Source organism: Theobroma cacao, chromosome 3, assembly GCF_000208745.1.
Source record: "Theobroma cacao cultivar B97-61/B2 chromosome 3, Criollo_cocoa_genome_V2, whole genome shotgun sequence".
Classification (NCBI taxonomy): domain Eukaryota; kingdom Viridiplantae; phylum Streptophyta; class Magnoliopsida; order Malvales; family Malvaceae; genus Theobroma; species Theobroma cacao.
Genome location: NC_030852.1, coordinates 30,629,008 through 30,654,337, shown reverse-complemented (window position 1 = coordinate 30,654,337; position 25,330 = coordinate 30,629,008). Strand labels below are relative to the sequence as shown.

Genomic DNA, 25,330 nt, shown 5'->3' with positions numbered 1-25,330 from the left:
GCCCCCCTGTTGTCGTCAAGTTCAATTAATTGCGCAGACGGCTAAGCCCTATGCTGTTTAAACTAAGGCTGCTGCAATAGTGCCATTCAAACTTGGACCTTATATTTATACCTATATATTAGTTTGGTTTTATTAGTACCTGAAAAAAAATGCAAATCTTATAATCCGCTGAGCCAAAAGAAAATGGAAGCAAAACTGATTAGGCAAAACCCAAAAGAAAAAAAGAGTTGCAAATTAGTGGCAAGCTAGAAGGATATAGAGCAAAAAAAATGTACTAGCAGCAATATGAAAACAGAAAATATTCTATACTCGAACAGCATATATTTGTATATCAGTGTTTTGCCACGTGAAACCATGGAAGGTTTGGGTGGATTTTCTTTTAGTCGACAAGACAGACTACTAATGATCTATACCATACTTCAAACACTTGGCCAAAAGCATTTTCATTCATATAAGCACATACCAGTGTTGGGTTTTTATTTGGGAGGAGAACATATAATTTTATTTAAATAATAATAAATAAAAAGAATAAGTTTGTGTTGCGTGGGAGTGTGGGACAAAAGAGGAAGGGGAGGACATCAGAGTCCACATAGTAAAAGCAGGGAGGAGAATAGAAGAGAAGGAAACTCTTTTAAGTTCTTCGCCTTCCTCCACCACCCCTCACTACCAGAAAATTATATTTCCCAAAAGACAAGGAAAGCACACCTTCCCTTTCTTTCAACCTTTGAACTATAAATACTATTTTTTATTTATTTTTTTATTTCTCCTTTTGTCTTCCACAATAAAACTACAACAATCAAACAAACCCAAAAAAAACACACTAGAGCTGAGATATCTTATCAAAGTAGAGTAGCAGCATCCAACAATCATTTATTATTTATTAGAAAAAAAAAAGGAGAAATCTTATTCGAAAAATCTAAGGAGAAAATGGAGGCGGTGGATGAATCGGCGAAGAAAGTCGAAGAGGAAGTTGGGAGAGTGGTGGAGCAAGCCAGAGAGTTGCAAGAATCCGGCGCTTCGCTCATATCGAGGATATCGAACGAGGAGCAATCTCTCCGCCAAAAAGCTAATTCTCTTGAATCCTCCATTCGCCGCCTCCGTTCCTTGATCAATTCCCTTCTCTCTCAAAAGCTTTTGGATCCCAAGCTCGCCGACAAGGCAAATCCCTATCTTGCATGTTCCCTTTTCATTTTTAATTTCTCGTAATTGTTTCTTCATTTATGAAATCTTAAGAGAAAAAATACAAAATTGGATTCGAAACAGCTTGAAGAGGATTTACTGAGAGCCAGATGTATTATAACCGATGGAGACGCCGCTGCTTTTCTTCCTGCCAAAGCTCAGGGTAGAATAATTTCTTCTCTTTTCTTTTAAATTGAAGTAAATTAATTTTTCTTTTATTGGAGATATTAATTAATAAATTAATTGTAATTGGTAATTGCAGGAAGATTTCTGAGGATGTTTTTGGGACCAATCAATGTGCGGGCATCCCGCAAAGACGTCCAATTGAAAGTTAAGGAGGAATATAACAGCTACAGAGTAAGCATCACTTCGCTTTTAACCCTTTTTTTTTCTTAATTCTATTATTTGCTTGTCTTTTGATTGGGATCCGAATATGTTCTTCAATTTAACAATTGCATGTCATTTCCCGCATATAGAAATTCAGCGCAATATGCACATGTAGGCTCATTTTACATTTCAGTTACCTCCGACTATGGTATATTTACATATCCCAAATTAGTAGTAGAATTGTTTCGGATTCATGAGTTCTTGGCGAATTATTTCTAGAAAGCTAAAAGGGAAAATTTGAAATTTCAGTATTTATACTGACTAATTACTATCTCCCTTCAACAGGATAGAACTGCATTTCTGTTTCTTCTTTTTCCGTTAACTTTGCTTATTTTAAGATCTTGGATCTGGGAAGGATGCTTGCCTGCATTTCCAGTTCAGTTGTACCAGGTATTAAGAGAATTATTTCTTAGGGTTTTTGTTTGGGTTCAGTTCACTTGTTGCTGATGCAATTCAGAGTTTGTGATATAATGCTGCGTGTATGCTATGTCAGGCATGGTTGCTGTTCCTTTACACTGGTTTGGCTTTGCGAGAAAACATATTGCGAGCAAATGGAAGTGATATTCGCCCATGGTAATTGCATGCCATCTTTTTTTAAAATGTTTCCTCAAAGCAAGCATTTTTACTTTCTAGTATTGTTTGTATAAATTGGACTTCGTCATCAAAGATGAGATTGTGATATGGGTACTTCTGAGATCAAAATATCTTTTAAGTTTGTTTAAGTTCATGCAAATTGTGACTTGTGGCCAAGATCATAGTGGAAGAGATGCTCATTCTCCTATTAATCAGATGGCTTCTCTCCTTTCTGTTCCCCTTTTAAGGGTCACTACTTGCTTTTAATTATGTCTTTTGTGGTTTAGGATGTAATGCTTACAAAGGCACAATGTGGGTGAGAATTCAGAAACTTGTCTCCTGTTGTATATTTATACACGAAAGATTAATTATCCTTTTCCCTACTGTAATTTCCTTCTGGAGTATTAATCATGTTAATAGTTTTCTCCTACATTGAAATTGATGAACTTGTGTGATTGTTTAGGACTACTTCGATGAGCTAGTTCACTCTATGTAGTGCTTGCTTGTGGTTGGGTGGTTGGTTGGAGAAGTGGAAGAGAGTGAGTAAGATACTTTGGAAAAGATTTTCTATCTTCTCATTATAATACTTGAGTTGATGTTTCTTTTAGTTTTGACAGCTGGAATACATCCTCATGGTGTTTCAGTGAGAGCATAGGAAGAAATGGTGTCTATGTTTTGATAAATCTCTCCTTTTGATTACATCATTAGAATCATTTTATGAACCAGTTGAAACCATTGTCTTGTGCTATAGATGGTTTATTTATATGTAACCCCTTCCCAGGTGATGTCAAATGTTTAGACCTTTTAATAAAAAATTGGTTCTGGATTATTGCTCACAGTTTAATGCCTGAAACAGTCTCTTATTTCATTTTTTTTAAACCTCTTGATTTCTTGGGTTGGCTACATTGCCAAATTTGTGAGAGAGAGAGAGAGTAGAGATTGACTTGCTTGTGATTATATACTTGCATTGTATTGGGTTATTGTTCAGTGAGTTACATTATTTACAACTTCAACCTGTCAAAATCAGTTGCACTCATTTGACATAAAGGTGGGCAGGGAAAGAAGTTTGTATCCTTTTCTGCTGACCATCTCATCTGGGTTATTGAAATTGTTTGAAATCATTTCGCAAGCTGTGTTTACGGCTATGAAGCCCCAAGAATCTTGTGGAATCTCCTTTTTTATTATTATGTGTTGATGATTTTGTTGAAACAGCTTATCTAATCTAGTTTTATTATTTACTCAGTTTTGTTTGGAAATATATTGCTAGATTGTGGCTTACAACAACCTAGGAGAACAAGTATTGTCTATGTTATGAAACACTCATGTTAATTAATTATCAATTCTAACTATTCAAAAAAAAAATTTAATTATCAATTCTAAAACTTGTAATTTTGATCGTCAGTGTTTGTCTGTAGTTCGTGTTTGTGTGCATCCTATTTTTCTGTTTAGTCTTGCAACACCAAGTGATGACTAAATGATACTTTTGCAGGTGGATTTACCATCATTATTGTGCTATGGTTATGGCCTTAGTTAGTCTCACTTGGGAGATTAAAGGACAGCCTAATTGTGCTCAAAAGCAGGTCACTTTTCTAGGTTTGTGCATTAATTATATTTTGTGTTATTGATTAACAAACCGGTAAATCTTGTGCAGAGAGGTGTAGAACTTTTCCTTCAGTGGGCTATGATGCAAGGAGTTGCCATGCTTCTACAAAATAGATATCAGCGCCAGAGGCTTTATACTCGTATTGCCCTGGGAAAGGTGGTGTTCCTCTTTCTGCATCAGATAATAAAATTTGTTTTGCTGATCAAAATAATAATAATAATAAAATTCGTTTTCTTTGTTCAATGTTAATAATTTTTGCATACTAGCTATAACCTTGGTTTGAATCCCTTTTTGTTCTTTTGCATCTCCCTTGCATGTTACAAAAATGTAAAAATCGTACCCTTTTTCTGCCAGGAGCAGTAGCTATTATGCCTCCATTTCATATCCGTACAATAATGGGGAACCAGTTCTAAATTCTAATCGTTAATGCATTATTATTTTCAGGCTAATAGAATGGATGTTGTCTGGGGAGAAACAGCTGGTGTAGATGGACAATTGTGGGTTCTATGTCCTATACTTTTCCTTATGCAGGTAATGCAGGCTAACTTTTGACGAATGCTTGCTTAGAATGTGTGTGACAATGTCCAATTTATGTTGTTCTTTACCCCCGAGGGTTTAAGACCTTCGGTTCAAACTACAAATTTCTAAATGATTTATTACAGTTCAAGTCAGCAAAGAAGAAAATCTGTTGTTGCTATCAATTTCTTATTTACCTTTGAACTTGCACACCCAATGCTAACTAATAGTTTATTTAACTTCTTTGAAGTGCCTGCACAGCCTTTTAAGGAGTATGTTTTAGCCTTTAGGTGTTCTGTAAATGTTTAATTTTAGTTTTCTGTTGATATAAATCTTAAAATAATTACATCCTGAAGGTTGTGTGAGTGCTTCTTTAGGGTTGAACTCGCCTGTCATTAATTATTTCTCGATGATAACTGCTTGGATAATAAGGGGTATAGATTATGACCCAGATCTTGCAGAAAATCTCAGTTGGTGGTTACAAGCGCAAAGTAGTTCTTCATTTTTTGTTGGTTGTCTCAAGTTATGTCTTTTTGCTCTTTTTCTCCTGCTTAGCATGGGGGGTACTAATATCCTTTTTCTTCTTTTCCTTTATTTTTTCTCCCTCAAAACAAAAAGGGAAAAGGATTGATGTAGCATGCCTTTTTATCATTGGAGCATGTGTTTATTCATGAGATATTTTCTTCTGAAGTTTCTCCACAACTAATTGCAATTAACTGTATAATATTCCTGTGTGCTCATGAACATGATTATAGGGTTTTGAGGCATACGTTGGACTCCTATTGCTCAATACAGCATTCGTTGGGGTTGTTTCTGAATGGCAGGTAGGCTTTCTCTGATTACAGTTTCTCTTTTTGTTCATATATGCAATAAAAAAGGGTCAAATTAATGTTGTATATACTTTGGAAATAATGCTTAGTGATGGAGAGCTGGGTTTTGGCAGGTAATATTTTGTGGGATCCTTTTGGTTTTGATGGCTGTTGGGAACTTTATGAACACAGTACAGACACTCATGGCAAAGTCAAGGTTTAAGGCAAAGATGAAAAGAACTAAGAGCAAGCAGGAGTTGGATTACGTTGTTCGTAATTCTTAGGTCACATCTTACATAGCTTATTAGTCTCATTTTTGAATGTTTCCAGTGTCCCAAACATGTTTGTTTTGGACGAGGCAATGAAAATTTCGTTCTAAGATTTTCGTTTTCACGGGCACTTTTTCACCTTTCATATGAAATTATTGTTGGTTTTGTTTTTCTTTGTCTTCATCATTAACCAAACTGAAGAGAAGTGTACAGTTGGATGGTAACAAGTGAATACGCAATATTTCTAGGCCGTTCCCACCTTTACCATAAGCAGCAGGGGATTCTCAATCTGGAAGCTTTTGTGGGTTGGTATATTCATTCCGAGGTCCAAAGACTATACCTTATTAGTGGGCTGCTTGCATTTCCTGGTTCGGCCGGAATCCTTACACCATCTTGTAATCCTTAGCGCTGGCGCCTGTTCTAAATTAAGCAACAAGTTTCGTCTCGCCATTAATTACTTTCTCAATGTCGTCTGAACTAAAAAATTAAAGATTGAAAAAGGATCTCTTAAGCTTAAGGGAAATGTTAAACGGTGCTTATTGGTATTAAGTAAGGTGATTTTTATATCAAAAAAATTGTAATTAATATATTATTTTGTTCTTGATCTATCATTTGGGTTAAGCTATATATTCCAGTACTTATTTGCATTGGATCATGTTAAATTTGTACTGCCATCTTGATTTTCTAGCAATGACTCGGTACTTTAAAAGCTGTGTTACATGTCACTGTTCCATAATTGAACGTTTCATCATATTCGTCGGCAGTATTGTGCTCATATACGTAATTGATACATTAATTATACAACTGTAAGAGGTGGGGCAACTTGAGCGCCAACATATACCCTTCGGCCGTCTACTACTCTTTGGTAGTATTAACTTAAAGAAAAGTGCAGTACCATATCTTTTTCATCTTTAATTTTTATGGAAAGGAATATTTGAACTTGGATAATACTATCTGCTTTCGAAGCTGTATTTATTTACATATTAATCTCAATGATTACATGATGCGTGTAAGGGAAATAGAGAGTTCACAATCTAAATATTAATCAAATAATAATAATAATACCCATTTTTAAAGAAGAAAACAGAGTTTTGTGAGCTAAGACAGCCTGCAAAATACTAGTAAAGAAAAGAAAGAATATTGATGCTATAATTGAAAGGCTCCTTCCCATGACGCACCGGCGCACATGTCCACTTTCAATTGTCTATCCATGTGCTAAGTAATCCAGTAATGAAGTAAATATATTTTCTTTTGATTCCAAAATAAAGCAAAGTGAAGAATGGGATAAGTGGGATGGGTGGTTTTTATGTCTCCTTTTTATCACATGTATATATATATTTCTTCCCCTCCCCTTTTCATCACTTAAAATGCTTGGGGAAAAGGTGAAAGTTTTTGTACACCACAACACGCTGGGGCCATCCCCTTAATTATATGTGTAAAATCCTGTCACCAACACCACAGTCACCAACCCAAGGCCACTCCTTTCCCAATTCCCAGCCCCCCATGTGCTGCACCTGTTTTACTTGTATAGTTTTATCATCGATATGAATTCATGATGTATTCTTATCCCCATTATTATCACAAAAAGATCATAATAATAGTATTCCTTTATGAATACTATACACATATACGTATGCACATAATAATAGCATACAAAACAGCACATTGAAGGATAAGTACTTCAACTTGTGGATAAAGATATAGGGATATGAACAACAGGCATATGCCCCATAAAAGAAAGGATATACAATATCGGTAGCAAAGCAAGGAAAACAAGTGGGCAAGTCCGGGGGGTGCCTGGAGAAGGCCAGGGTGGTAGTAAAACAACATGCACATGGGTAGGCCAAGTCAGGGGTTTGAATGATCAAACTTTCTTTTGGTCTTTCTTTTTGGGTGAGAGATCAGATCTTGTCCTCCTTGATCTTTGATAGATACATGGAAGGAAGTGGGAAGAGAGGAATTGCCACTGCAGATTAAGAGAACCCACGCACGTCGTTGCTAGTTGGCAAAGATGAAATCGCGAGTGGAATTATGGGAGACCACTGTGCTATGCGTAATAGCTGCTACTTGTCAAATTTGCAACGCCCATTATTACGTGTATTTATATGTGGCTCTCGTTTCTTTCTTTTTCTTTTTGCTTGCCAATATTAGCGCACAGATTTACATCTCACAAAAATATATTCTTCATTTACCACTAATTAAAGCCTTTTTTGTGAAATTTTATATCTATACACACGATCAGATATGATCCAAATGTTTTGACAGCTTCTACCCCAAAAACCAATTTTGACAACTAATAAAGAATATATCTTTTTCTGGACAGATAGATATATATATATATATATATATATATATATATATATATATATATTATATTATATGGACGAAAAGNATATATATATATATATATATATATATATATATATATATTAATATATTATATTATATGGACGAAAAGTAGATCCAACGGGTATAAATCACTAGAAAAGTGTCGCTTTTTGTTATACTTCTATCATGTTATAATTGTACCACGAATTTTTCTTCACGGTCCACTCAGCCCTGGCCCCCGCCTGGATCCCTTACTTTTTTTTATTAGTAATTGTCCTCAAGTTAGCTCATGTTTCTTTCAGTTCGTTGCGTTTGTCTACTTATTTTTTAATTAATCTTTTTTTCTTCATTAATATTTACTGCTTTTTTTTTTATTTGTTTTACCGTTTACAACAGTCAACATCAATGAGATGACGTCTTCGTTTGCTAAAATGGATGGGAAAAGCAAGACCGTTACATTACTGAACGATTAACTGACAGTTTTTGAAGGAACAAAACCTCTCAGACCCCCTTTGATAGAGACTTTTTAAGGCTAGGTTAGTGTGCCTAAGGGCGTAGAGCCCCAAGGAGCCACAGATCATTGGATGTTTTGCTTTATGACCTTCAACCATTGCCAGTTCAAACACATGGACACGGATGTGTCGTTTTAAGAGGAAGATTCAACAGCGCATAAAGAATTTGTAGACAGGCACATTATTACTAAACAGTAGCAGAGATGACATGGTCGCAACTGGCAACCAGTTACCGAGGCAAGAACAATACCTTGACGCAACAAATTAAGGCTTGTAGTAATGACAATACTAATATAATAAAGGAAGAAAACAGGAAGGAGAAGGGGATGGGTGGAAACGACCAAGACCCTTTCTCCTATATTTCTTCCTAGTAAACAGTTTCCATCAATACTTGTTGTTTGAGATTCTGAACTGAGACTAAAACCTAGAAAGAATGATGACAAAAGACAATAATAACTGATCACAAAGTTAAAAGGGAAAGAATAGGGAGTGAACAAGTCAGTACACAGTTCATAAGCAAAGGAGTGAAATTTCTAAGGAAACCCTGATATTCATTTGATTCCTTAATTTAAACCAAGCAAGTAAGAGAGAACGCAAAAACTGATCAAGGAAAGAACTTTTGACACATAAAACAATATCTGCTTCTCCTTCTTACACCATATACGCTCTCTATACTCCATTGGTCCATGTTTCTTGCACTCTTTTATCTCTTCCTCTCTATGCTTTGTTTGTTTTCTTTCTGTCCTTTGACGCTGCTGCTGGCATAGGCAAGCTTATTTTCTCTGTCTCAATTCAATCTCTCTTCCGTTTACCTTCGAAACGGAATTCCTTATTCACCAACAAATCAATAAATCGAAAAGAAGTGACGATAAAATGCAAGTGGGACTGCCATCGAAGAGTCTGTTTCAGACTTTAAGTATCAGCGAAGCTATTTTGAAGAAGAAGAAGAAGAAGAAGAAGAAAGAAGAAAACAATGAGGATATGAAGAAAACGATACTGAATTATTGAAGGTTGAAAGGAAGGCTATGGTAAGGACTAAGAAGTGGAAATAGGAGGAGATACAAAATGAAGAAATAAGGAAAGCTTTTGATGCTAGAAGGTTTTTCAACTCAAATTGTTAGGTATTTTGTTGAGCTTCTGCACACATAGGTACATATGGTACATTTTCAGTGGTGGAGCTGCCAAGATTATTGAACCATGGCCAGAAAGGAGGGCGCCCCATTCCCTCCTCCGTTGGGAGTGCTTGCATTCTGTCTTTGATATTCTATTTTATAAGCCATCTTTCGCTCTTCTTCCAATTCGTCATCATCTTCATCATCTTCGTCCTCATCTTCATCTTCCTCGTGAACCATATTATCACTGTCAGGTTCATCAATCTTACCATAGCCATCCACCAACAAGGATTGTCCTTGATGGTGCATCCCCTGGTCCTCCATCAGCTCCATCACAATGTCTTCTGGCTTCAATACCAACCCAAGAATCAATAGGCATCATATAAAATGGTTTATCAAAATGCAATGGGTAATTGAAAATGTCAAAGTGATGATATTGAGGCATAAAAGAAAATAAAGAAGCTGGTAAGTAAAATAAATTACCTTCTTTGCAGCTTCACCGTTTCCTTCTCCAAAGAAACTCCCAGGTAAACCTTCTTTTCTTGTCAGCACATCAGCAGTAGCTCCAGTTTTGTTTTCTGATTGATCAGTAGGCTGCGTCGATTGCGGCGCTGCCGTGATTGGTGGGGCTTCACTCGTATCTAGATGCTGCTGTGACGTTTCTTCTTGAGGCCTATTCTGGTCACTAAAGCTACTGAAACCACCGCTAGTCCCTCCTCCAAGTATTTTCTTACGGTGAAGGGCATCGAGTTGGTGAAAATAGGGACAGGTTTTGGCATCCTCGGGACGTTTCTTATTACTTTCTTTGACCTTCTTGAAGTACTTGTTGATGTTCTCCCATTTTTCCTTGCATCGCTTGGCGCTTCTCTTGTAGCCCATCCTTGACATACCAGCCGAGATCTCCTCCCAAAGAGGGCCCTTCGGCCCAGCCTCTTGGTACCTGGATTCAAGCCCACTCCTCAGGTTTATAAGTGCAAGAACTTCAGCTTTAGGCCACCTAGAAGAGGCAGGCTCCAAGTTCCCACTCCGACCAATCTCCTGTGGTGGGACCTGTTGCTCCGGGATAGCCATTACTACATCTGAAGAAATAGGTTGTTGATGATGCCTCACAACTTCAGTGTTTTGAGGTTGAGCTTGATGCTGCTGCTGGTGAACAGCTTGTGGCTGTTGCTGATGTTGATGGTGCGGCTGTACTGACTGTTGCTGCTGTTGAGAGCTACGCTGTTGTTGTGGTAATGACGGTGGATGATGCAATGGTGAAGCTGCTGTAGGAATAGAAGCCGGAGGTGGAACAACTGGCACGGCTGGTTGTGTCGGTGGAGGTGGAGCAGCGGAGACAGTGACAGTTGTGGGTAACTGTACAGTCTGACCAGTAATCTTCTGCAAAAAAGAAATAATAGCAGCATCCCTAGAAGCAGCAATGGCACGTTCGTGAGCCATAAGTTCATGGTCGCGAGTTAATCTCGCCATTTCTTGTCTTTTCCAAGCTTCTTCTCTTATCATCCTATCTTGCTCTCTCTTCTCTATGGCTTCTAAAAATCTCTGCTGCATGGATTCTTGCTTCTGCATGACCTGTTTCATTAGACCCTCGAAGAACTCCATCATCCTCCTGGTCGTACTACCGCCCCCTCTCGACGACTGTCTTTTACGTTTCCGGCTAGTGCCAGCCATGTTGGATGGTTCTCCTCCAGGTTCATCTTCTTCGTCATCGTCGTCATCATCGTCTTCAAAGCCTTGAGAAGAGGAAGAGCTGTTAGAAGAGAAGCTGATTCCAAATGGAGCGGCTGTGGTGGTGATAGGATGTCCTGACGCCGGCGCTGCTCCTACTGGTGGCACTGGCACGGATGCAGGAGCAGATCCAGGCATGGCTAACATAGAGGAAGACATTGGGATAGTTGCAGGTGGAATTCTGACAGACGAGATGGGCATATGAACCCCAACCGAAACGGGAGCCACGTCCAGGCTGGCGGTGCTAGCGGCAGTGACAGGTGTGACTGGTGTTGATAGGTTAGCAGCAGCAGTGGCAGAAGAAGTTGTATGGAGAGCCTCTAGCTGGCTGAAAAACTTGTAACTCTTACCATCTTGACGGCCAGCTCGCCCTTCTTTTGTTCGCTTGTAGTACTTGTGGACGTTCTCGAATTTTTCCTTGCACTTTTTGGCACTCCTTTTGTAACCCAGCTCCGCTAGCTTCCTGCGACGCCCACGGTTCTCATATCAATACTAATTTGGGCAATCATCTGAACCAGACTTTTAGCCGGGTTACTGTTTATCAATGCTAAGTGTCGAGAAAAGGAAAAGAGATGAAAGAATGAATGAAGTCTCGTAAACCGGTCTACTCCTACTCTTGTTGAATGAACATTGAACAAGAGATACATGAAAATTGGAAATCTTTTCCTGCCTCCACTCTCACACAGTTACTCCAACTGACCTCATCTGTCCTTTCCATATAATAAATCAATGATAACCTGATCTGGTGTCTAAGTATTATTGATGTGAAAAGGAGAGCAAAACCAAACAACAAGAGAATAAAAAGAGCTGGACAGTGTGGGGGGAGTCTCCCTCCCTTCCATGGTTTCTAAAAACTTTAATAACTAGAAGAAAGAATTCCTCTCGGGATTTTCAAATTTCCGGATTTCGATTTGGAATTGATAAAATAAGATAAGCCTTTAAATTACTTAAATAGTAAATACTAGTTGTAAGTAAATAAAAAGAAAGAAGAGAATATATATATAGAAAAGAAAAAGATAGGATTGGCCAGAGTTCATGCAGCGGATCTGGGGCATTTCTTAATTGTAAGAAAGAAGGTACTAAAACTAAAACAAAAAAAAGATGCCCCAGCTCGTGAGTCGTGATGGAAACAGATAGCAGCCATGTGCGTTTGTGTTCAGAATGAGAGAGAAAAAGAGAGGGGAGGAGATCTTGAGAAAAAAGCCCATCCCATCCCATCCCATCAGTATTTCACTGCTACAACTAAGCTCTTGGAGAGCAATGCATTATGGTAATGATTAAATTTTAGTAGTTAGTTGATTTACTTTCTTTTTTTTTTTTTTTTTGCAAACGAGATTTAGAAAAGGAAAAGAGAAGAAATATAAGGGGGAAAACAGAAACAAGAATACTGTTTTTCATGTTACGGCAGTGTGGCGTGGGGGCGGAAGTACTTTACCTGGAAACATCTTCCCATAGAGGGCCCTTGACGGTGGCATCACGGAAAGCAGCATCCATATCTGACCTAATCTTGAGAAGAGCAAGAGTCTCTTGACGGGGCCACCTATTGCCACTTGCAACTCCAGCTCCTCCTCCTCCTCCACCTGCTCGATCCCCTTCATCTCCTCCGTCATCTCCTCCACCACTTGCTAACCTCATGAATTCATCCAAATTCCCAGTGGCAGGCGGCCTACTGCTTATAGGCGATGCCGCTTCCACTAACTGCTCCGACTGCTCGCTTACCATGTGGCTGCTGCTCACTGCACCCGTCGTTGTTGCTACTGCTGTTGTTGGAGCACCCATCTCCCCGTATTGAGATTGATGCCCCCCTCCTCCTTCTCCTCCTCCTTGCTGCATCTCTTCTTGTTGTTTCCCTCAGTGATGTGGATGAAGGTTGGCAAAGTAGGAATCTTTATTTATCAGTGGTGCATGAAGATCTTTCTTCTTCTCCTCATCAATGATAATATAATTCAGTTGAATTGTGTCTGTCTATTGCCCTCCTCCCTCCCCACACAGTTGCGATGAGAGAGGGGGAGCTGCTGCTTTTTGGCGGTGATAGGGATGTTGACAAAAAGAGAGAAAGAAAGAAACCATAAAAGAAAGAAATGGGTCTAATTGAAAGAAAACAGTGAGAAGAGAAGTTTGGCGACAGATGGGGTGATGTTAAATACGATTGAAGAATTCTAACAAAAGAAAAGGGACTGAGAGAGAGAGAGAGACAGTAGACAACTGGAAAGATTGAAAGCCAGAAAGAGTATTCCTACGAGTTAGTGCTGCCCCCTTTGAGATTTAGATTTTTTATTCTTTTCCTTTCTTTCCTCCTTCTTTATAAGTTAAAAAAAAGGAATTATATTGATGGGAAAATTATACTACTAGAAAAGAAAAAGAAGGAAGAGGGACGGGGGGGCGGGGGGGGGGGCAGCAGTAAAGAAGAAAGAGAGGAGGAGCAGAAGGGCATAATCATCATCATCATCAACTGCACTGCAACTGCACTCTGCAAAAATTTGGACAGAATAAAAGAGAAAGAGAAAGAGAAAGTAAGGATGGAGAGAGAGATAAATGTAGAGAGAGAAAGATAAAATGAATGGAGATGACGATTATGAGGATGATGATGATTAAGAGAGAGAGAGAGAGAGAGAGGAAAGAGAAAGAGAAAGAGAAAGGGAGGTGAAATGAAATGATAAAACAAACGAGATGCTGTGTTGTCAGCGGCTCTCACTTTGCAGCTAATAATTGTTAAAACCACTTTTGCCAACATTTGTTATATTAAATTATTCAAACATCTTTTATATTTATGCACACATCTACTAAAACTCAAAAGGGGTAGCAATACTATTTGTATATTAAATCTTTTTTTAAAAAAAAATTAAAAAAAAAAAAGGAAATCTCAATATATGGGCAAAAACATCTCTAGTCTCCAGTCTCTATTCTCTAGTTTCCGGAATAAAAATCTAGTGCCTAACCATCTCTCCCTCCCGCTCCAATAATGTTCCATAAATTGACCTAACTCCCTAATTTCTTCCTACGTGGCCAGCACTAATTGGGTTTTTTGCATTGGGTTATTGGCCTCTTCCCAACACACAACCCTGGGATTTTCTCTCTCTCTCTCTGTGTCTGTGTCTCTCTCTTTCTCTCTTTTTAATAAAAAATTTATCAAAGTTTTGAGCTGGAACAAAACAGACTCGACATGGAAGGTAGAGGAATTAGAATCAGAATATCTACGCCTCAACTAAACCAGAGTTAAGATGCTTTATTAACTCCACCAAGCCAACAAGCAAAGCAAGATCTACTTTAGTAATACACGCTACTTATTTGTGTTTTTGAGAGAAATAAACCCGTTTCAAATGGGAAAGAATTTCAATCCCATACTCTTTCTCCTTTCCAACGATCCTTTCCTTCCCCCTAATCTCACCGTGCAAATCTAAATTAACCCAATTAACCACAAATCACCCATCAACAGTCCGGATGGTCAGTGCCCTCTTGTCAGTCTGAGAGGACTTGAGTTAAACAAACTTGTCGGCCCCATCTCCCCCCTTCTTGCTAAGTTCCATGTGATTGGGGGCCTTCACTTTTATTATTAATCACCAATTTTGCATACCTCCCCTCCCACTCTCCCTCCTCTTCTCTTCTTGATTAAATACATGCACCCAAACACCTCTGTAATCTCTTCTTTTCCTTTCTTACAACGCTACGTACTAATCATTTATTTTAAATACAATATTTTGATGCGCTCTTATTCTTTTTTGTCATCTTAATCTACATCCCAACTACTAACCCTCACATATGAGGGCGTTACAGACCCTTCATTACATGCTAATACTATTCTAAACTATTGAATTAAATAAAAAATAATCATAAAATGATTTGCTCGAGAGATACTGACCTCGACCTCTAAGCTATCCTTTTTTTTTAATTAATTAAATTAATACTCACATAATCAAATCATAATATTTTAAAGAAAGAGAATCAATTATATTTTCGGTTTTAAATAAGTTTGAGAGTAAAATGGATTCAATGTATTAGATTATAAAATTCCGTATCCATATGTTATTGTTTTAGGCCAGTAAGATCAATCATGGCATAGGCTGCCCCTTTATCTTTAAAAAATGCAGCATATTAATAAACAAATAATAGAATTTTATTCATCGTCAATGTAATTTCATCTAATTGAAAATGGGGATCAAAAGAGTCTAAAAGAGAAAGAGGAATGTAAAATGGGGGATCAAAATAACACTAAAACTAATAAATAAATAAATAAAATAAAAGAAAATCACAAAGGTGGGAAAAATAAAAAAGAAAAGAAGGGACAGGAACAGATTGGTACAGCTGTAAGAGGGCCCAAAATATGAGGTGGTAAGAACGTGCGTGGCGTTTCTCCCGGATTTGTGAAACCCCCCAACTGCCAGGCATCTTCCCCATTATGCCCAAATCGGTGCACATGCTTCTTGCCTCTCTTTGCTTTCTCATTTTCATTTTCATCTCCCTTAACATTCTTCACATTCACGTGTTATTACGTCTCAGCCAACCTCACATCATAGTACTCTCTTTTTAAGTCTTTTTTACACCCCTTCATCCCGTTCCCATCTACTCCACCCACAAATAAACCTTTGTCAATATTGAATTGTGGCATGTTTATTGATTTATTCTATTTCATGATTATTAAAGTATTTGATTATAATTGTAATTGTTGCGAATATATGCATAATGTCATAAAAAAATTATTAATAACAATTTATATTTTTCATTATGATAATAATAATAATAATAATAATTATCATTATTATTCTTTGCTCGTTGGTATACGTCAACTTCATGTTTCTGCTTTTTTTTTTTCTTTTCATATGTATATTTTTATTAGTTTGCAAATAATGTTTTATGTATGTAAGTGATTATTTAAGGTGCTTATTTTTATTTTTATTTTTTTGAGAAATGCAAAAATATTTTATATATCAAAGAAAGCAGTGAAAGTCCTGCTACAAGGAGTGTAGTACATCAACCAGTAAGACCAAACAAAACAAAGAAAGAAACAACTAGAATCAATTGTCTGAAAGTATCCAACTATGACAGGGATTGGAATTTCTAGCTTTGATCTCCTGAGGTAAATGTGAAGCCTGAAACGAACTGAATCCATAGTAGCCTGAGAGATTCCAGTTGTAGTACAAGCTTGCTTCCCATACGTCCCGTGTTATTCCTCTCAGGCAGACAAGATAGATGTACGCATTCCAGGCAATCTTATAAATAATCACAGGGAGAGATTTCCGCCTCTTCAAGCCAGTCACCAACAGGCGTGTGTATATTTGAACACTGCAAAACTTATACAAGAGGAGGAAAAATAAAGATTATCCCTATCCTCATCAGTTGCTAAACTTTAATTAAAGTAGTTTTATCGATTCCATTACATCTGAATCAGATGGTCTTCTCTCTCTTTTTTTTTTTTTTTTTCCTGTGTGAGCTGAACCCAATGTGAAATCAAATCAGTTCAAACTGTAGGTATAGATCATTTTCAAGTAAGTTCCTGCCGGCGACTAAAAAACAAAAGAACAAAAGCAGGCCACTCTAACCTTAGTTTGTCATTGAAGAAAAGTCTGCGGGTAAACAGAAACTTGCACTGAAAAAGTTGTGCTGGAAAAAAGATAAATATAAGAAAAGAAGCATTGAAAAGTTCAATAAAACAACAGTTGAAATGCGATGGCAAAAAATAAATATCTGAAAACGAATGGCACATGCGGTACTTAAAATGGAAAGGAAGTGTAAATAGGGTCCCTTCAGAACGTCTCAAACGCAATTCTAAACCACAAAAAGGGCGAGCAAATTGATTTTTTGTGTTTTAAGTTGTATATTTGCGTTCCATTTAACTCAAATTAATGCATGCAACCAAATAAGAAAAAGAACATGGCATTCTGTTAGTGGTCCATATCCACTCTTGGGGTTTATATGCAATGTCGAACAAGAGCTTTTTTTTTTATTGTTTTGTTTGGGTACAGAGATCTTGCTCTACAGCTAAAAGCAATCTGCAGAACAAAATTTGGAGTGGAACTGTAAATACATTGTTTTTATAATTAATAAAAATCCCACTTGAGTGTCCATTTTTTGTACTTTTTCTTCCAGGTGGGTTTTGAACATTATGATAAAACAACGGAAAAAGGAAAACAGTTTCACCCCATGATCGCAACACCTACCCCCAACGGGCTAATACATAACACGCGTCAAATGATAGATTTGTTGTCAAATTGGAAGGTGCGAATAAAACAGAAGGCATAAATGGGATAACAGCTGAAAAACGTCTTTACCTCAATCAATTATATTTTTTAAAAAAAATAAATGGACAGTTCTTAAAAAGCGGGTTGAAGACTCTCTCGTCTTTAGCAGTCATTGGTTTTTGCTTTAAGATTCGACTCGTCTTTAGGAGGCGTGGATTACCCATTCCTTGGTCAAATTCGAATTGACTTCCATTTCGCCCTAACTTTGGAAAACGTCAAAAGAATTGCCGGCCTTGGCAAGGAAATCGTGTCAACATTTACGGGCTGCAATGCACAGCGGCAAAGAGCAGTCAAAGCTGGAGGACTACGTCTCTAGACAAGTTATCTTGACAGAAAGTTTCTTACCTTATTAGAAAGTGGAATGGGGATCTAATGCTCTCTGCAGGATCTAATACTCCACAATAAATCAGGGGAAGCAATATCAGGAAGAAGATAAGGACAGCTAAAAAGTAGAAACAAGTAGAGGGAAAATTGAGCATTATGAAGGGGATTTAATCTTTGCAAATAGTAGTTGCAACTGCAGTACCCCCAAAGTTCATAAATTATGATGTTGAAAATTACCAATACCGTATTAATGAAGCAAAGGATTATCTTACATGGCTGCGTCCCTGTCGCATTAAGTAAAATAAGAAAAGAATATTTCAAGTGTTGGTTAGATCTACGATTTGAGAAATGACATTAAAAGCTCTGTCAGCAGAATGAGAAGGATTGAGATATCAGATCTATATTTGTCTTTCTTATAATAACTAAAATTTTATCATCTCCAATATTTCTGCCCCTTTCTATATGCATTGACAAAGACTGAAAGACAAGCAGCAGATTCCTGTGAGTCCAAGTCATCCTTTCCCGTAATATACTGAAAAAAATAGTAAACACTTTGAAAACAAGTGACAAGGCAATAACCATCAAAGAACCGAAAGGGATTCACTCCAATTTGGTCACAATATGATCAAAACACACCTTTTTTTTATTCACCAATAAGAAAATGAAAATCCTACCTGTTAACCATCCTCGTTCACATGCATCAGCACCCGTACCACCCCCCCAACCCCTCTCCTCCTTCCAAAATAAATTCAACGGCCAACATGCCACTGCAAGTTCCATAACAAGAAAAGATAGTCCAATGGACGCCAAATAACTCGTGTACTTTTCATGCTACAAATATAAAATTGGAGGAAAAAGAAAATCTTCCCAAAATAGAATGGAGGCAAAGTGATTCAGTTAAGCAAACTTTAAATAATTGTTCACGTAACATACTTCTAAGTGATTCAGTTAAGCAAACTTTAAATAATTGTTTTTCCTTTTTCTTCTTACCTGAGACCTTTAATCGAATTCATGATCATCACTTTCACACATTAATATGCTAGACTTGTTCTAGTACCTTTGTTTCAATATGCTAGCTTCATGTTGAGACTCATGAACAATTCAGCACAGCATCAATCAAAGGAACACCAAAGAAAACCAACATTTTACACCATCATTCCCAAAATTGAAGTTCAGGTATGTGGGCAAAAGCCAAAGACAAATTGGATATTCTGAAATTGCATAAGCAAATGAATTAAACTAAGGTAAGCTCTACTTACATATAATTAGTATCTTCCCTGGCCCTAAAGCCTAAAAACAAGCAACCACCCAGATCATCGAAGTTCAGACATCAAGTAACAATCGAAAGGGAAAAAAAAGTAATAAAGAAAAGAAGATATGATGTCAGAATTATAAAATAACACACCATAAATTCCTGACTTAAATTGCAAAAGAATGTAGAAAAATAAGCATACAGGGAGACCTACTAACTTTGGGTTATCTATTGTACCAGCCTATGCAAATGAATGGCCAAAAGAAAGATACAAATCTTCAGCCATTCCATCAGCATCTCCTTCACTTTAACAGTTAGTCACATAAATTTTCATGCAAGCAGACATGTTAATCTAATGAGAAAACATAATGTTTTTGTTCTTCTTGTTTCATGCTAGGGAAAGAACTCCACATATATAACCAGGCAAGTTTAACTTTTAATTGCAACCTTGCCATTAAGAAAAAGGGCCAATAGTTTATAGGCCTTCTCTGTTTTGTTGTTCATCCCAACGAGGGACCATCCACAATTTCAAAATGAATAACATGACAATTATAATCAGAGTCAACTGAACTTATGTAGCCAAGTCAAACAACAAAGCAAGTCCATTTGGCCCCTGAGCTCTAACAAAGGCAGTAAGAGATGGCTGGCAGTTTGGTAGAGATCCCAGGTGCTAACAAACATGTTGCAGAAATAATAGATTCATTTTACTACTTGGCATTTGAGGGAAAATAAGTGCTAACTAATGCCCCAAATTTCACATAAAGACTTCTTTTATCAGAATGCCAGATCAGGCATATCACCCATCACACAAAGGATAGAACTGCTGAAGAAAAGGAATCAAAAGTAAACCAAGCAAGATGACCTGAGCACTGAGAAACTGCCTGTTCATTGCTTTATATTTGAATGACACTATAGCGTTATTGAAAGACATCCCAGTTTCACTTCCACCTATTGACCTCATTTCAACTTTTTATAGCATAATACAGAGGAACAATATATCTCATTGGTTTAACAATCATTGATCAAGAGAACTAAAAAGCAAAAGAAAATTACAGAATTACTTATATATATAGTTCTTACAGTTCTAAAAAATCATGCAACTGGTAGTTTCATGCCTAAAAAGTCTAGCAAATATGCTATTTTCAACATAGAATTTAGAAGAAAATTCAGATCAAATGGCCAATGAGCTAATAAATCAAGGGGGAGGTCCTAAAGGGAAAAGTCAGGCGCACTAGAAGAAAAGGCAATAGAATAGATGCATGGAAATGATAGATATCCTACTAACATAATTAAGATGCTCAAAGAAGCACGTTTTCTTTCAATCACTAGGTTAAAGACAGGATATAAATCAGAAGACAAAACAAGAACAACTTAAGCTAATGATTGCAACCACAGACTCTCAAGCACTACAGCTATTCTAAACTCAGCAGAAGTTGTTCTTGACCAAGGTTTCTTTTATTACGCATGCTTTAAAGAAATGAATTGTTCTTTAACCCACGACAGATTGTGACAAAGCATCCACAGGGCATTCAAAACAAGATGCAGAGACTGATTTCCAGAGGGGCTAAAAGTTGTAATCACTTTAGATGACCTCTATTAATAATAATGATTCATTTATTCGAGAAAGAAAATTATAAAACAAGCAACCACCTGGCTAAGAATTATGCTACTATGATATATTATGTAACTCAAGTCTATAAAGCATAAATTCAGTCACACGGAATCAATCATGATCAACTAAAAGATTCTCTTGAATATACTGAGTACATATAATGCCCTGTATTCTAATTGGCAAAAAGAAGTTCAATACAGCTTGCATTAAATGGTAAAATAGGATTTAATTAGACAGCACCAAATAGCTAATCACAAACAGACAATGCCTTTCTTACAGGGTCAAGCTTGAGATCCATAAGTGTTCAAATTTAAACAGATGAGGACATCAAAACATGTTTATTGATGTATTTTAAATCTGCTTTGATAGAAGATTCTTCCCCTTTACTGAACTAGCCATTGTCCACTCCTAAAATTGCTTATATGGCCAATCACCTAGATGGTGGATTAGATTTGTTCCAGACTCAACATCTCCTTTCATTTGGAGCAAGCCCAAGCAAAAACTATGAAATTAAATCGTGGCATGGACAAGACCAAGAATCTTGAGGTGCATCAAAAATAATTAACTAATTTAACATTTCATATTGACAAACAACTACCAGTTTCACTCACTTTATCAGCAAGTTCAAAATGCTAGCTATCAGTATATGATGAATTACCTTCTGAACAAAACTGAAGGCAAAGAATGGAATGACTGAGCTGAAGTTGGTCTAATCTTTAACTCTATCAACTGAGTACAACAAAGCACTCCAATATCTGATATAGGGAAGTAAGATTATGAGAAAAATGTCCAATGTCAATCTCAAGGCAGACCCAAAAAATTTCCGTGTGGCTAAAGAGCATAAAGCACAACATAGTTTGAGGTCCATCTTGAAGCCTATATATATACTCAGCAGCATCCCTCCATCATTCACAGAGAATCAGTAAAAGAACTGAGAGCTCCCTTTTCACATTGCCCAACAGTTAATCTAAGGAGTTCATCACCGGTATTGTTTACCTTGCAACATAACCGACGAGGCACCTGCCAGAGTAAATTCAAATCATCATGAAACCGAAAAAGCCAGAAACTACCTAAAGGGGGAAAAAATACTTAGGAATAATTATGAGAACCTGACGCACCAGATGCCAATTCTTTCCAAGAGGATACCCTAAAACTTGGATTTTCTGCACGTATTGCAACGGAGGGGAACTTGGAAAGCAGAAAACCTTTCTTTTCAAATCATCTTTGGATTTTGCCCGAGCATATGACCCTGATGTAGCATTACCATCTTTCATCACATCTTTGAGGAAAAACATAACAGGTTTTTTACAAACAGATTTGTAAGAATCCCTGGTGTCGTGATCAAATTCATGGCGATGTCTTAATTTATTCCAGGCAATGTAGGTTTGCTCCGAACGTTCTAGCTCACGAGGCAGCACAATATTTGGGAACACTTGAACAACATAACCGATTGAAACTGAAAAAGTTAGACGCCGAACACGATCATAACAGATTGATCGTTGTAGAAAGCTCCTGGGTTCAATTCTCATAGCTTTTGCAAAAAGTTTTAAACTGTCTAATGAAGTTAACCCAGGATAAAATGGATCCACATATTCAACATGGTGGATTGAAACGAGTGGTGCAATAGGATGAGAGGATAAAAGACCATACGCATTTCCCCTAATATCCCACTACCAAAACAAATATAATAATTAGTTAATTATATTTAACTAAATTAATTAGCAGAACCTTTAAATAGTTTATCTATTTTATGATTACCTGGTGAAAACCATGCTCTCTGGTGAGAGGAACTCCGAGTTCAGTAATGCAGGCGTGTAGACGATCATCGCTTCCATATAGCTTCGGGTACCTCTCGATGCAATCGTCGTGGAAGTTGGAGAGAGCCTCCGCCAGAGGATAACTGATGGCAATGCCGCCACCGCCAAACGCCATGGAGTGACTGAAATACGCGTTGGCAGAGTGGCTTTCCGAAGGAGTTCCGATGTACATCATCTCGGAAGGATCGTATTTGCTTAAAACTGCCACCAGATTGTCTACGTTGAAAACCGTGTCGTCGTCTCCTAAAACGAACCAGCGGACGTCGGGGAGACGGAGGCGGAAGGATTCCGTTAAAATTCGGGAGATTCGTAGACCCGAAGGGTGGCCTGTTGGGTTAGTGTAACGGAAACGTGAGATGTCTTCAGAGACCATGAGTGGTGGAAGCGAATCGTCGGCTTCTTCAGGTGGGACCTGCTCTTCTAACCAGACGTGACCTCGCATTTCCAACGGCCGCCACCAAAGCCTAAGTAACTCTTTCCGTTGTTTCCATAGATGCAAGGACCCTGCTATTCCAAACACGATGTCGTTTAGTAAAAGCTCTTGTTTCTCATTCGCACGCTCCGAGAGGCTGCGGTTTCGAGGAGAGGCTAGTGGCGATTGGAACCGAGGAGGTGCCGGGATTGATCGGCTAATGAGAGAAGAAGACCAGGGGAGAGACCGGGAGAGGGAAAGGGGACTGCCTTCCCAGTCCTTGAAACGACGCCAGCAACGTGTGGTGGTGCCGGAGAAAACAAGAGAGAGCCAGGCGGTGGTGGAAATAAGCAACGCGGCAACCGCAACCACTGCGGTTACCGTACGGCTCTGACGCAAACGACGACATCGACTTCTAGCGACGCGCGGAGACCGCTCATTGGTTACAGCAAGGTTATTGTGGCAAGGCAGCATCATGACGTTGAGCAGCCTCACCCTCAGCGCTCATTTCCGCCACCCTAATCAAAACGGCAACTGAAAACAAGTAAAACGGCGGGGGAAAGCGGAACGTACAAAAGAATTTTTGATGAGAAAGATTTGAAGGGTTTAATATTTGGTAAAGCAGTTGCAGTTGGAAGGACGTAATTGGGCTTGCTTCTCTTTTCCCACTTTCATTTTTATCTTGGGTGTTTGGATATGTTCTGTGTGTGAGATTTTTGGACTCTGTTTTTGCGATTTTTTCAAATTCTGAAACAGAACGCATAAGGAATTGTGCCAGATGGATAGATAGAGCCGTTGCGTTTTTGTAAGCTTTTTTTATACTGGAACCTCTACTTTCCGCGCTGTCTTTGTCTGTGTTGCCTGCTGTCCCAGGAAACAATTTTCCAACGTCCTCCAAAGTTCTTCTTGGAATTGAAGAAGGCACACAACTTTTTTTGTATTTGTTTTTATCTCATTTTGAGCCGTTTTTATGCTTAAATATTGCTAATTGCCAAATAAGCAGTTGCTGTATCAAAGGTTTTTTTCCTTTATTGCAAGGCAAACTAACTATGCTTAGCTTTGCAACAAGAAATCTGCATATGCATTTTGTCTGCATGCAGCATGCAGCATGCAGCATGCTTATTGCCTCCCGAAATTCCTTGTTCGAAACAGTTCCCACGCAAATTCGAATTCAAATGAGGATTTGGGTCGTTTTCTTTTATTTTCTTTGGCTGAATAAATCCCGAAAAATAAACTAGTTTCGACTCGAACGAGATTACAAGGCTCACTGGCACAGTGGCACTAGTGCTATTTCTCCTTTTCTTGGCAGAAAGAAATATGGTCTCAGAAAAAAAAAAAAGCAGAATATTGCCACGTGGTTGGACTGTCTCTCATCGAAAGTAAAAGCAATGAAGAGCTTCTTCGGAACATAAGGCCCGAAAGCCCATCACCTTTCACGGAAGGCCCGCACGTGCAAGCCCCAGTCTCAAGTACGGGTAGAAGCAAGGGATAGACCACCGACGACAGAGACTTAATTAAGAGAGAAGGCCCAAAAGAAAATGGAAGAGAGCGATCGTTTAAAAAAGCAACCGGGGCACACGCCCCACCACTTCTCTTTCAGTCTGAACGCTGAGATGGATATGTCAAGGATCACGCTTATCAAAATTTCAATTTCGTTTGCTTAAAAAATATGTGGGTCTGACGAACTTCGCAATCATTGCAATTTGTCTGTAATGGATCATGCTCTGTATTGAAAGAGGGAAGACTATACAATCTTAGAAGTGAGCATCGTTCTTGGCAAAATGGATTAATCAAGTAAAATGAAAGGAAACTATAGAAAAACAATGCCATAAAAGGTTAAAACAATACTAGAAAAAAAAAAAAGAAAACTATATCTTTCTATATAAGTAAGAAAAAAGGTAAATGACGAATTACTGCATGTTTCATAATTCTAAATTAATAAGAGTATAAATATATATGATTGATTATAAACAAAACTTGTGCAACGAAGTTTTGATTTCCTCTTTTCCTTCCTTTTCTTTTTTTTTTTTGCATTAATGTAATATTCTTTGTTTCCCTATCTTTCTTTTTCCTTTTTTTTTTCTTTTTTGTGTGGTTTTAATGTTGCTTTCAATATAAACGTCATATGTAACACGTGAAGTTACTCTTTGGCACTTAATTAAAAAAAGTGGAACAAGAGTGCTGATATTATGGTAGTTAAAATAAGGCTATTATGGTTGTTCTTTTGACAAATATCCCTTTAAAATATTTATTAGCTTCCATATGGTTATTATTTTTTATTTTTTAACAGTTATTATTAAATATCAAGTCATATTTAATAAATATTAAAATAACAATTAAAATATAATTTTTTTCTTTACATTAAAAGTTAAAAAAATTTGAATTCAACTATTTACTTAATAATATATATACATATTTCAATTACTGAATCAAATTATATAATTTTCTTTATCAAATTAAAATATGCAACTGTTATTTATAAAAAAATTTAAATCTTAAATTTTAAAATATAAATTTTATTATATTTAAATGTACTTTCTATTTTTTACTTTTTTTTTAAAAAAAGTATTAATTAATAAAATAATAATAGAAGAAAATTTAAATATACCCATTGATATAAATTTAATATTCATTTATACGTATGACAAGATGGGAAAAAAA

The 25,330-nt window shown here is 37.4% G+C and overlaps 3 protein-coding genes across 6 annotated transcripts; 1 reads left to right on the top strand and 2 right to left on the bottom strand.

Moving 5' to 3' along the window:
• Positions 488-5,507, top strand: LOC18605905 (transmembrane protein 120 homolog). Its single transcript, XM_007039208.2, has 10 exons — positions 488-1,158; positions 1,264-1,342; positions 1,442-1,536; positions 1,852-1,956; positions 2,060-2,139; positions 3,629-3,719; positions 3,791-3,898; positions 4,187-4,273; positions 5,014-5,082; positions 5,202-5,507. The coding sequence occupies exons 1-10, from the start codon at positions 928-930 to the stop codon at positions 5,349-5,351; spliced, it is 1,095 nt and encodes a 364-aa protein (XP_007039270.2). The 5' UTR covers positions 488-927; the 3' UTR covers positions 5,352-5,507.
• Positions 8,595-13,410, bottom strand: LOC18605904 (trihelix transcription factor GTL1). 2 transcript variants are annotated; one of them, XM_007039207.2, is made up of 3 exons: positions 12,452-13,410; positions 9,772-11,479; positions 8,595-9,632 (listed from the first exon to the last, which is right to left on the bottom strand). In XM_007039207.2, the coding sequence occupies exons 1-3, from the start codon at positions 12,847-12,849 to the stop codon at positions 9,621-9,623; spliced, it is 2,118 nt and encodes a 705-aa protein (XP_007039269.2). In that variant the 5' UTR covers positions 12,850-13,410; the 3' UTR covers positions 8,595-9,620. The 2 variants fall into 2 exon arrangements, with proteins under 2 accessions (XP_007039269.2, XP_007039268.2); XM_007039206.2 differs by having other exon boundaries at positions 8,595-9,636; positions 12,452-13,409.
• On the bottom strand, positions 17,204-23,577 carry LOC18605903. Of its 3 annotated transcripts, XR_001927276.1 has the most exons (7): positions 22,199-23,577; positions 21,559-22,110; positions 21,099-21,460; positions 18,251-18,343; positions 17,820-18,108; positions 17,598-17,640; positions 17,204-17,516 (listed from the first exon to the last, which is right to left on the bottom strand). XR_001927276.1 is itself a non-coding variant. In XM_018118485.1 (3 exons), the coding sequence occupies exons 1-3, from the start codon at positions 23,144-23,146 to the stop codon at positions 21,350-21,352; spliced, it is 1,611 nt and encodes a 536-aa protein (XP_017973974.1). In that variant the 5' UTR covers positions 23,147-23,577; the 3' UTR covers positions 20,642-21,349. The 3 variants fall into 3 exon arrangements, 1 of the variants encoding a protein (XP_017973974.1); XR_001927275.1 differs by having other exon boundaries at positions 17,598-18,108; XM_018118485.1 differs by lacking the exons at positions 17,204-17,516; positions 17,598-17,640; positions 17,820-18,108; positions 18,251-18,343 and having other exon boundaries at positions 20,642-21,460.